The sequence below is a fragment of the Heptranchias perlo genome, chromosome 26, assembly GCF_035084215.1.
Source record: "Heptranchias perlo isolate sHepPer1 chromosome 26, sHepPer1.hap1, whole genome shotgun sequence".
NCBI classification, from domain to species: Eukaryota; Metazoa; Chordata; class Chondrichthyes; order Hexanchiformes; family Hexanchidae; genus Heptranchias; species Heptranchias perlo.
Genome location: NC_090350.1, coordinates 2,030,337 through 2,042,802, shown reverse-complemented (window position 1 = coordinate 2,042,802; position 12,466 = coordinate 2,030,337). Strand labels below are relative to the sequence as shown.

General features: G+C 52.0%; 1 protein-coding gene across 1 annotated transcript in view; it reads left to right on the top strand.

Annotated features, from left to right (window-relative positions):
* The window catches only part of LOC137342787 (granulocyte colony-stimulating factor receptor-like), a 100,786-nt gene that overhangs the window by 45,339 nt on the left and 42,981 nt on the right, over positions 1–12,466 (top strand). The window contains exons 7-8 of the mRNA XM_068006965.1: positions 2,645–2,746; positions 7,147–7,293. Of these exons, the coding sequence (XP_067863066.1) occupies positions 2,645–2,746; positions 7,147–7,293 (249 nt within the window). The remainder of the gene's footprint in view (positions 1–2,644; positions 2,747–7,146; positions 7,294–12,466) is intronic.

The window sequence follows — 12,466 nt, the reverse complement described above, 5'->3', positions numbered from 1 at the left end:
TAATCTCAAGAGGGCTGGAATACAAAGGGTGAAAGTTATGTTTCGGCTGTACAGAGCTCTGGTTAGACTCTACCTGCTCAGTTTTAGGCACCGCCCCTCAGGAAGGATATATTGGGCTTGGAGACGGGGCAACACAGATTCACCAGAATAATCCTGGAACTAAAAGGGTTAAATTATGAGGACAGGTTGCATAGACTCGGCTTGTATTCCCTTGAATATAGAAGATTGAGGAATGATCTAATCGAGGTGTTTAAAGTGTTAAAAGGATTTGATAGGGGAGACAGAGAGAAATTATTTCCTCTAGTGGGAGAGTTCAGACCTCAAAATTAGAGCTGGGCCGTTCGGGAGTGATGTCAGGAAGCATTTCTTCACACAAAGATTAGTGGAAATCTGGAACTCTCTCCCCAAAAGAGGGTGCAGAAGAGATTTACTAGAATGGTTCCAGGGATGAGGGACTTCAGTTACATGGATAGACTGGAGAAGCTGGGGTTGTTCTCCTTAGAGCAGTGAAGGTTAAGGGGAGATTTGATCGAGGTATTCAAAATCATGAAAGGTCTCGACAGAGTGGATAGAGAGAAACTGTTCCCATCAGCGGAGGGGTCAAGAACCAGAGGACATAGATTTAAGGTGATTGGCTAAAGAACCAAAGGCGACTCTCTCCCCCAAAAGGCTCTGGATGCTGGGGATCAATTGAAAATTTCAAGACTGAGATTGGAAGATTTTTGTTGGGTAAGGGTAATCAAGGGATATAGGTCAAAGGTGAATAAATGGGGGTGATGTACATATCAGCCATGATTTAATTGAATGGCAGAAAGGGCTTGAGGTGAATGGTGAACTCCTGTTCTTAATGTTCCTATAAATGCAAGTTCTTTCTTTCCTTAACACAGACGGAGTAACTGCAGGAGCACATTACAAAATGCACTCAAACATATTTGGGCTGGATTTTGGTGTGAGCAGCGAACAAACAGCACAGACTTGCACTTAGAATCATAAAATGGTTGCAGCATGGAAGGAGGCCATTCGGTCCATCGAGTCAGTGCCAGCTCGTCCCACTCCCCGCCCTATCCCCATAGCCCTGCACATTTTTTCCCTTCAAGTACTTATCCAGTTCCCTTTTGAAGGCCATGATTGAATCTGCCTCCACAACCCACTCGGGCAGTGCATTCCAGATCATAACCACTCGCTGCGTAAAAATGTTTTTCCTCTTGTCACCTTTGGTTCTTTTGCCAATCACCTTAAATCTATGCCCTCTGGTTCTTGACCCCTCTGCCAATGGGAATAGTTTCTCTCTATCTACTCTGTCTAGACCTTTCATGATTTTGAATCCCTCGATCAAATCTCCTCTCAACCGTCTCTGCTCTAAGGAGAACAACCCCAGCTTCTCCAATCTATCCACATAACTGAAGTCCCTCATCCCTGGAACCATTCTAGTAAATCTCTTCTGCACCCTCTCTAAGGCCTACACATCCTTCCTAAAGTGCAGTGCCCAGAATTGGACACAATACAGGGAGAATGTTTCCTCTGGCTGGGGGTCCAGAACGAGGGGGCACAGTCTCAGGATACGGGGTAGGACATTTAGGACTGAGATGAGGAGAAATTTCTTCACTCAGAGGGTGGTGAACCTGTGGAATTCTCTATCATAGAAGGCTGTAGAGGCCAAGTCACTGAATATATCTAAGAAGGAGCGAGATAGATTTCTAGACACAAAAGGCATCAAGGGGTATGGGGAGAGAGCGGGAATATGGTATTGAGATAGAGGATCAGCCATGATCAGTTTGAATGGCGGAGCAGGCTTGAGGGGCCGAATGGCCTACTCCTGCTCCTATTTTCTATGTTTCTATGTATACTCTAATTGTGGCTTAACCAGTGTTTATAAAGGTTCATCATGACTTCCTTGCTTTTGTACTCTGTGCCTCTATTTATAAAGCCCAGGATCCTGTATATTTTTTAACCACTTTCTCGACCTGTCCGACCACCTTCATTTGGTTTGCCCCTTGCCCATTGACTTTCTTTGAACTTTTGCACAGCAAGTTCCTGAAAATTAGAAACCCAAGATGGCGCGGCCCCCCCTACAGGGCATCTGGGACCCGTGTGAACGGGGCCAGCAACTGGGTATCTCCTTAACCAATCAGATCGCAGAATCATTAATGAGTAAGGCAGAGTCTGAACCAGGAAGTGTAAGTTCGAATAGTGAATTCAATATCAGATCAGGTACAGAAAGAGAAATGAAGAGCGGGAAAGAAAGATTGGATTAAGAGAGTGAGAAAAAAGAGAGAAAAAGTAAAAAAAAAATATTTACATTTAAAAAAAAATATCCAACAATAATTAAAATCTGAATTAATGAGACTTCACACTTGTAAAAGTTAATTTTCATGCCAGAGAGGTTGTTTAGCATTAATTAAGACTTACCACGCTGTTAAAATGGTACTTAGACTTGAAATGACTTGACTTGACTTTTGTTGGGGAGTTTGGTCCGTATCTACGACGTCAGTGCAGGGACTTCACACTGTTCAATACATTTCTATTTCAATCCCTGAAGGGGACGATACCCCATGTTGCCATTGATAGATTAGTCCTGATGCATAGTTCAAATGTCTGCTAGTACATGAATAAAACATTGCACACCTGCTTTTCATCCCTGCAGAGAATATCAAGCCCATGAAACGCTACGCCATCTCCATCCACCCTCTGCATTCTAAGGGACTTGGGATTCCAGTTTCGACGGAAGCATATTCCAAGCAAGGAGGTAAGTGACTCCCAAACTTTACCCTCTGACTTCACCTCCATCACCAATGTTTCACTGTGTAGATTCCTGTCATTCCTCAAACCGCTGATTGATTTCAAAGTGCAGAGTGCGTGCAGGACAAATCTGGCCCCAATCTCATTGCAGAGTGAAGTGGAGTGAAGTCTCACACAGAGTGGGCGGGGAGAGTCTCGCACAGAGTGGGCGGAGAGTCTCACACAGAGTGGGCGGAGAGAGTCTCGGACAGAGTGGGCGGAGAGAGTCTCGCACAGCGTGGGCGGAGAGAGTCTCGCACAGAGTGGGCGGAGAGAGTCTCGCACAGAGTGGGCGGAGAGAGTCTCACACAGAGTGGGCGGGGAGAGTCTCACACAGAGTGGGCGGAGAGTCTCGCACAGAGTGGGCGGAGAGTCTCGCACAGCGTGGGCGGAGAGAGTCTCGGACAGAGTGGGCGGAGAGAGTCTCACACAGAGTGGGCGGAGAGTCTCGCACAGAGTGGGCGGAGAGAGTCTCACACAGAGTGGGCGGAGAGTCTCGCACAGAGTGGGCGGAGAGAGTCTCACACAGAGTGGGCGGGGAGAGTCTCACACAGAGTGGGCGGAGAGTCTCGCACAGAGTGGGCGGAGAGTCTCGCACAGCGTGGGCGGAGAGAGTCTCGGACAGAGTGGGCGGTGAGAGTCTCACACAGAGTGGGCGGAGAGTCTCACACAGAGTGGGCGGAGAGAGTCTCGCACAGAGTGGGCGGAGAGAGTCTCAGACAGAGTGGGCGGAGAGAGTGTCGGACAGAGTGGGCGGAGAGAGTCTCACACAGAGTGGGCGGAGAGTCTCACACAGAGTGGGCGGAGAGAGTCTCGCACAGAGTGGGCGGAGAGAGACTCGCACAGCGTGGGCGGAGAGAGTCTCGCACAGAGTGGGCGGAGAGAGTCTCACATAGAGTGGGCGGGGAGAGTCTCACACAGAGTGGGCGGAGAGTCTCGCACAGAGTGGGCGGAGAGTCTCGCACAGCGTGGGCGGAGAGAGTCTCGGACAGAGTGGGCGGAGAGAGTCTCACACAGAGTGGGCGGAGAGAGTCTCACACAGAGTGGGCGGAGAGAGTCTCACACAGAGTGGGCGGAGAGAGTCTCGGACAGAGTGGGCGGGGAGAGTCTCACACAGAGTGGGCGGAGAGAGTCTCACACAGAGTGGGCGGAGAGAGTCTCGCACAGAGTGGGCGGAGAGAGTCTCACACAGAGTGGGCGGAGAGAGTCTCACACAGAGTGGGCGGAGAGTCTCACACAGAGTGGGCGGAGAGTCTCACACAGCGTGGGCGGAGAGAGTCTCACACAGCGTGGGCGGAGAGTCTCACACAGAGTGGGCGGAGAGAGTCTCGCACAGAGTGGGCGGGGAGAGTCTCACACAGAGTGGGCGGAGAGAGTCTCACACAGAGTGGGCGGGGAGAGTCTCACACAGAGTGGGCGGAGAGAGTCTCACACAGAGTGGGCGGAGAGAGTCTCGCACAGAGTGGGCGGAGAGAGTCTCACACAGAGTGGGCGGAGAGTCTCACACAGAGTGGGCGGAGAGAGTCTCGCACAGAGTGGGCGGAGAGAGTCTCGCACAGCGTGGGCGGAGAGTCTCACACAGAGTGGGCGGAGAGTCTCACACAGAGTGGGCGGAGAGAGTCTCGCACAGAGTGGGCGGAGAGAGTCTCACACAGAGTGGGCGGGGAGAGTCTCACACAGAGTGGGCGGGGAGAGTCTCACACAGAGTGGGCGGAGAGTCTCACACAGAGTGGGCGGAGAGTCTCACACAGAGTGGGCGGAGAGTCTCACACAGAGTGGGCGGAGAGAGTCTCACACAGAGTGGGCGGAGAGAGTCTCACACAGAGTGGGCGGAGAGAGTGTCGGACAGAGTGGGCGGAGAGAGTCTCACACAGAGTGGGCGGAGAGAGTCTCGCACAGAGTGGGCGGAGAGAGTGTCGGACAGAGTGGGCGGAGAGAGTCTCGCACAGAGTGGGCGGAGAGAGTGTCGGACAGAGTGGGCGGAGAGAGTCTCACACAGAGTGGGCGGAGAGTCTCGCACAGAGTGGGCGGAGAGTCTCACACAGAGTGGGCGGAGAGTCTCACACAGAGTGGGCGGAGAGTCTCATACAGAGTGGGCGGGGAGAGTCTCACACAGAGTGGGCGGAGAGTCTCATACAGAGTGGGCGGGGAGAGTCTCACACAGAGTGGGCGGAGAGTCTCACACAGAGTGGGCGGAGAGTCTCACACAGAGTGGGCGGAGAGTCTCACACAGAGTGGGCGGAGAGACATGAGAGACTACCTGCAGGCCATCCAATGCTTTATTAGTGCGAGGTGCACCGCGTCATTCAGGAACCAGGCTCAGAAACAGCAGCAGGTCCACATCACAAATGCTGAACCCAAACCAAAATATTCTCCAGACTAAACCGAGGGCCAAATGGTAGACTGCTCCCTCCCAACATTGACCTCACAAAAGTCCCAACACCTCCCCTCCCCATTCCCTCTCCCTGTCTGCCTTCTCCCGCCTCTCCCCCTCCCTCCCCTCCCACCTCCCTTTCTCCCCCTCCTTCTTCCCCCTCCCCCTCCCTTTCTCCCCCCTCCCCCTCCCTTTCTCCCCCCTCCCCCTCCCTTTCTCCCCCCTCCCCCTCCCTTTCTCCCCTCCCCCACCCTAACCCCCTTTCCCCTCCCCCTCCCTCACCCCCTTTCCCCTCCCCCTCCCTCACCCCCTTTCCCCTCCCCCTCCCTCACCCCCTTTCCCCTCCCCCTCCCTCACCCCCTTTCCCCTCCCCCTCCCTCCTCTCCCCTTCTCTCCTCCTGTAGAAGTACATGAACATTGTTCGAGGTGCTCTTCCAGTTGTAAACAAGTTGGGCTCAATAAAGTTTCTCTTTGTACTACTTGTTTGGGTGTTAATGCATTGGTATAATGTAAGTTTCGACACTCCCTCCCCCCCCAGCTCCCTCTCTTCCCCCCCTCCCCTCCCGTCTCCCCTCCCCTCCCGTCTCCCCTCCCCTCCCCTCCCGTCTCCCCTCCCCTCCCCTCCCGTCTCCCCTCCCCTCCCCTCCCGTCTCCCCTCCCCTCCCGTCTCCCCTCCCCTCCCGTCTCCCATCCCCTCCCCTCTCCCGTCTCCCATACCCCCTCCCCATCCCTCCCCTCCCCATCCCTCCCCTCTCGACTCTCCCCCCCTCTCGACTCTCCCCCCCTCTCGACTCCCCTCCCCCTCACTTCACTCTCCCCTCCCTTCCCCTCCCCCCTCTTCCCCTCCCCCCTCCCTTCCACCTCCCCCTCCCTTTCCCTCCCCATCCCTCCCCCTCCCCTCCCTCCTCCCTCCTCTCTCCCCCTCCCCTCCCTCCTCCCTCCTCCCTCCCCCTCCCTCCTCTGTCCCCACTCCCCCTCCCCCTCCCTCCTCTGTCCCCACTCCCCCTCCCCCTCCCCCTCCCTCTGCACTCCCCCCTCCCTCCCCACTCCCCCCTCCCCCTCCCTCCCCCCTCCCCCTCCCCCTCCCCCTCCCTCCCCTCTCCCCCCCCCTCCCCCTCCCTCCCCTCTCCCCACTCCCCCTCCCCCTCCCTCCCCCTCCCTCCCCTCTCCCCTGTCCCCACTCCCCCTCCCTCCCTCCCCCTCCCTCCCTCCCCTCTCCCCTGTCCCCACTCCCCCTCCCTCCCCTGTCCCCTCCTCCCCTGTCCCCTCCTCCCCTGTCCCCTCCTCCCCTGTCCCCCTCTCACCCTCCCCCTCTCACCCTCCCCCTCCCCCCTCCCTCCCTCCCCCTCCCCTCCCTCCCTCCCCCTCCCCTCCCTCCCCCTCCCCTCCCTCCCCCTCCCCTCCCTCCCCCTCCCCTCCCTCCCCTCCCCTCCCTCCCTCCCTCCCCCTCCCCTCCCTCCCTCCCCCTCCCTCCCTCCCTCCCTCCCCCTCCCCTCCCTCCCTCCCCCCCCTCCCCCTCCCTCCCCCCCCTCCCCTCCCTCCCCCCCCTCCCCTCCCCCCCTCCCCCTCCCCTCCCTCCCACCCTCCCTCCCCCTCCCTCCCTCCCCCTCCCCTCCCTCCCCCTCCCCTCCCTCCCCCTCCCCTCCCCCTCCCCTCCCTCCCTCCCCCTCCCCTCCTCCCCCCTCCCCCCTCCCCCTCCCCCCTCCCCCTCCCCCCTCCCCCCTCCCCCTCCCCCCTCCCCCCTCCCCCTCCCCTCCTAACCCAGACACTGCTGCAGTTATAGTTCCCTCCTGATTAACTAGTTTACAGTTGTAGAATTTACAATTTTCAAATTCATTTATTTTGAAAACAGCAAAATGGTCCCAAGAGTGGAAGTGACATGTCGAGCTCGAGTGATTGGCCGCCCCAGCGGGTCAGATTGATTTTCAGGTTCTCGGCTCCTGGTTGGTCAGTGTTCATCTGTGACCGTCTAATTCTCATTTCTCCTGTTTCAGCTCCACTGATTGGGCCGGAGGTAAGTGGAGACCATATTTGGGAATCAAAGGCCGAGGTGATATGGGAAGAGATTCCTATCAACAAACGCCAAGGTTTTATTCGGAATTACACAATATTCTACAGTGATAAGACAGGACCTATTCGATGTAAGTATCCGAGTCAGCATTACACAGGACTGTCTCCACACAGTCAGAGATAAACCCTGGCTTGCTCTGTTTGTTCGCTGGACACAGAGCTCTCCTGTTTGGCCCAGGTGTTCAGCATTCAATAATCTGCAGAAGGACAGCCATTCTATCACATCATTGGCCAATCTGTAACTGAACTCCATCTCCCCGTCTTTGCTCCATATCCCTCAATACCCAAATACAATAAAAATCTATTAATCACTCTCAATAGTCTTTGGGGGAGAGAGTTCCAGATTTCCACTCCCCTTTGTGTGAAAAAGTGCTTCCTGACATCACCCCTGAATGGCCTGGCTCTAATTTTCGAGATCACGGGCACTGAATTGGGTCGTGTGGGGCCCGTTGTTTCGGCGCTACACGGCCTCTCCGACATCCAAGATGGCGTCTTGGATGCGCACGCACGTTTCCTGCCTGACGTGTGCCAGGCGCCATCTTGGTATAGGAGTTAGCGCAGGCGCAGATATCAAACGCTGGAATCATGTAAAGTAGGGAGAAAATGGCTTCAATCAGTGTACAATGCTGATTTAAAGTGATAAGTCCCAAAATGGTGTCTTACACTCAACTCAACGCACAGTCTTAACCCCGACCATCTCAACAAGTCTTAGAGCATCTGGAGGACCCCCCACCGGCGCTATTTAAAGGGACCGTGCAGGATTTACTGCTTAGTGACTGGATTATTGCCTCTGGGTGTCCAGACATTTGTAACTGTTTTTGGAACTCTCCTAAACTTCAATACTAGGACGCGAGGACATAGCCTAACATTTAGAGCCAGGACGTGCAGGAGTGAAGTTAGGAAATGCTTCTACACACAAAGGGTGGGAGACGTTTGGAACGCTCTTCTGCAGACGGCAGTTGATGCTAGCTCAATTGTGAATGTTAAATCTGAGATTGATAGATTTTTGTGAACCAGGGGTATTAAGGGATATGGGGCTAAGGCGGGTATATGGAGTTAGGTCACAGGTCCATCATGATCTCATTGAATGGTGGAACAGGCTCGAGGGGCTGAATGCCACTGCCACTTGCTGCCTCTTCATATGCGCCACCTTCTCCTGCAAGAAAGCGGGACGTGTGTCTGGGTGATGTGCCTGTCATGGTTGAATAGCTGCCAGTGTTTGTGGCCTGTGAGTTGTGGGTGGGCGGTTTGAAACAGTGGTAATGTGTAAGGGTGAGAGGAAGCATCTGATTGGCAGAGTTGAGTACTGATGGAAAGAGTTTGTTGGTATGTGGGTGATGGGGGTGTAGTGTGTGGAGCAGTTGGTGGGAGACGCCACTTGACAGTTGACCTCACTCACCTTGACCACTCATGTCAAAGCAATGAACTTCTTCCTGCACTGCATCCATGTTCATGCTGTGTGCCTGGCATTGACTTCGTCCCTCGCTGCCTCCCGCTGCCTCCCACTGCCTTTGAGTATATGTCTGGAGGGCCTCTTGCCCTGTGGAGATAGGATGTCCCTCCTTCTGTCCACCTCTTGCACCAAGGTCTCGAGTGCATCAGCAGAGAACCTTGGTGCACGCACTCTCGCAGGCCTGGTACCAACTCAGATCGGCAGATTGGTGAGGTCTGGTGTGCAGATTGAAGGATGTGGGATTTAGTAGTGCGCAACATTTATTCAATGTTTTAACATAACTCATCAGTGTGTAAACATAGGGATGGGATCTGCTTCTGTGTTTTATGTGTGTGATGTCTGATTTCTGTGCAGACTTCATGCAGACAGTAGACTGTTATTTTCATCAAATAACAGGTACCAGCTACCTTTAAGAGATTTCTAAAAAACATCCTCCCTTTAAGAGATTGCACTCCCTCTGGTGGAGGAAAGTGTGAATTGCATTGATTCCCCAGGCATGGCCTGGAGAGGAACGCTGGTCGCAGGTAAGTGCTCCCTTGGGTCCAAACTTGCATCTTGCCTGCCCAGAGTCCGTCGGGCCCGGGGTGTTCGTGCATCGCGCTGCCATTGCCCCAGAAATTAATTAATTGAATTTAAATTCGCCAGCTGCCATGGCGGGATTTGAACTCATGACTCTGGATTTTAGTCCAGGCCTCTGGATTACTAGCCCAGTAACATAACCACTATGCTACCGTACCCACATCTGTAACCTCATGGCCCGGCATATTCCTCACTCTACCATTACCAACAAGCCAGGGGATCAACCCTGGTTCAATGAGGAGTGCAGAAGAGCATGCCAGGAGCAGCACCAGGCGTACCTAAAAATGAGGTGCCAACCTGGTGAAGCTACAACTCAGGACTACATGCATGCTAAACAGCGGAAGCAACATGCTATAGACAGAGCTAAGCGATTCCACAACCAACGGATCAGATCAAAGCTCTGCAGTCCTGCCACATCCAGTCGTGAATGGTGGTGGACAATTAAACAACTAACGGGAGGAGGAGGCTCTGCAAACATCCCCATTCTCAATGATGGCGGAGTCCAGCACGTGAGTGCAAAAGACAAGGCTGAAGCGTTTGCAACCATCTTCAGCCAGAAGTGCCGAGTGGATAATCCATCTCAGCCTCCTCCCGATATCCCCACCATCACGGAAGCCAGTCTTCGGCCAATTCGATTCACTCCACGTGATATCAAGAAACGGCTGAGTGCACTGGATACAGCAAAGGCTATGGGCCCCGACAACATCCCAGCTGTAGTGCTGAAGTCTTGTGCTCCAGAACTAGCTGCGCCTCTAGCCAAGCTGTTCCAGTACAGCTACAACACTGGCATCCACCCGACAATGTGGAAAATTGCCCAGGTATGTCCTGTCCACAAAAAGCAGGACAAATCCAATCCGGCCAATTACCGCCCCATCAGTCTACTCTCAATCATCAGCAAAGTGATGGAAGGTGTCGTCGACAGTGCTATCAAGCGGCACTTACTCACCAATAACCTGCTCACCGATGCTCAGTTTGGGTTCCGCCAGGACCACTCGGCTCCAGACCTCATTACAGCCTTGGTCCAAACATGGACAAAAGAGCTGAATTCCAGAGGTGAGGTGAGAGTGACTGCCCTTGACATCAAGGCAGCATTTGACCGAGTGTGGCACCAAGGAGCCCTAGTAAAATTGAAATCAATGGCAATCAGAGGGAAAACTCTCTAGTGGCTGGAGTCATACCTATCACAAAGGAAGATGGTAGTGGTTGTTGGAGGCCAATCATCTCAGCCCCAGGGCATTGCTGCAGGAGTTCCTCAGGGCAGTGTCCTTGGCCCAACCATCTTCAGCTGCTTCATCAATGACCTTCCCTCCATCATAAGGTCAGAAATGGGGATGTTCGCTGATGACTGTACAGTGTTCAGTTCCATTCGCAACCCCTCAGATAATGAAGCAGTCCGTGCCCGCATGCAGCAAGACCTGGACAACATCCAGGCTTGGGCTGATAAGTGGCAAGTAACATTCGCGCCAGATAAGTGCCAGGCAATGACCATCTCCAACAAGAGAGAGTCTAACCACCTTGACATTCAACGGCATTACCATCTGTAAACTTGGATATACGACTCCCTATTCCTTCCTTCAGTCGTTTCTATACACGGTGAAAAGCTGAGGCCCCAGAACAGATCCCTGGGGAACAGCCCAGTCACATTCTCCCAATCAGAGTACACTCCTTTTATCCCCACTCTCTCTGACTCGAACCTCCTGACCAATTACCAACTTGTGTCACAGGGTGACCTCGAATTAAGTGGGGAGAGAGGAAGAAATCAGAAAACGACAGACCTGTCTGTTTAACATCAATTCTGTGATCTTTTATTTTTGCAAATAATCTCCTGTGTGGGACTTTATCAGATGCCTTCTGGAAGTCTATATAGACAATAATCAGAGACAGTTAGGGATCAGCTCAAAAAATTCAACTCAATTAATCAGACATGACCTTTCCTTCACAAATCCATGATGACTCCCTTTTGATCAGTTCATACTTGTCCAAGTGTTCAGTCAGTCTGTCTTTAATGACAGTTGTAGGGAAGTTACTGGATTCTGATGTTAAACAGACAGGTGTGTTGTTTTCTGGTTTCTCCCTCTCTTCCCACTTAAATAACGGAATGACATTTGCAATTTGCCAATTTAAAAGCACAATTCCTGAATCTGGAGAGCTTTGCAAAATGATCACTAAAGCATCTGCACCGTCCTCACCTGTTCCTTTAAATACCCTGGGTTGGAAACCATCAGCTCCTGGAGATTTCTCTATCTTAGGTCATGTTATTTTCTCCATTACAATATTTTTTACTCATATTAAATCTACTTGATTTATTTTTAAGTTCTCTTGTACTAGTATTTTGTCCTCTTTCTGCACTGTAAATGGATACAACGTACACATTTAACAAGTCTGCCATTTCCTTATTATCCATTATAGTCTCACCTACATCTGTCTTGAATGGGCCCACATCCCCCCTTCGAACTCTCTCAATATATTGTTGCTGTTAGCTTTGATAGTCCTTGCAAGTTTGTTTTTTCATAGTCCCTTCTAGCCCCTTCTATTACTTTCTTTGTATCCCTTTGTCACTTTTTATATCTCTCCCACTTCACTGGATTGCCCCCTTTCCTTCCATTTGGGTAAACCTTTGCTTTTAACTTGATTTATTGACCAGGGTTACTTAACAAGATAAGTGGAGGTTTTGCCTTTCAGGGGTTTGTACTGGGTTTGTATTGTAACAAAAACTTCACACTGTTTGTCTCTAGATTTATCCATTAACAGTTTACTGATCCCTGAGAAACTCCTTCCACTCCTGTACATCAAAAACAAAACTGGCCTCAGCTCCAAACCTCCGATCCCCGAGGCCCCGATCCCAGGGTCCCCTCCCTCTCCCTCCCTCTCCCTGCCTCTGAGACAGTCCTTGTTATATTTTGCTAATCTTCCAACTTGGCAAGTTTCCATACTAGTTCCTCAATGCTTAAATCAACATCATTTATGTAAATAGTTTGCAAAAATTACCAGTGAGAATGTAACCAGTTATTCGTTAAACGTTCCTATATTCTGTGTTAATGTATAATTTTATTTACATGTTTTGTGTTGACTGATAAAGCTACATTAATACATCAGAAGCTATCCCACAAAAGGTTTTGATTTGGATATTGATGTGTAAAAGTTAAAATTATACACTGAGTCTTCACTTATTCCAGAAGTTTTTTTATTTTTGCATCCCTCACTTTAATATT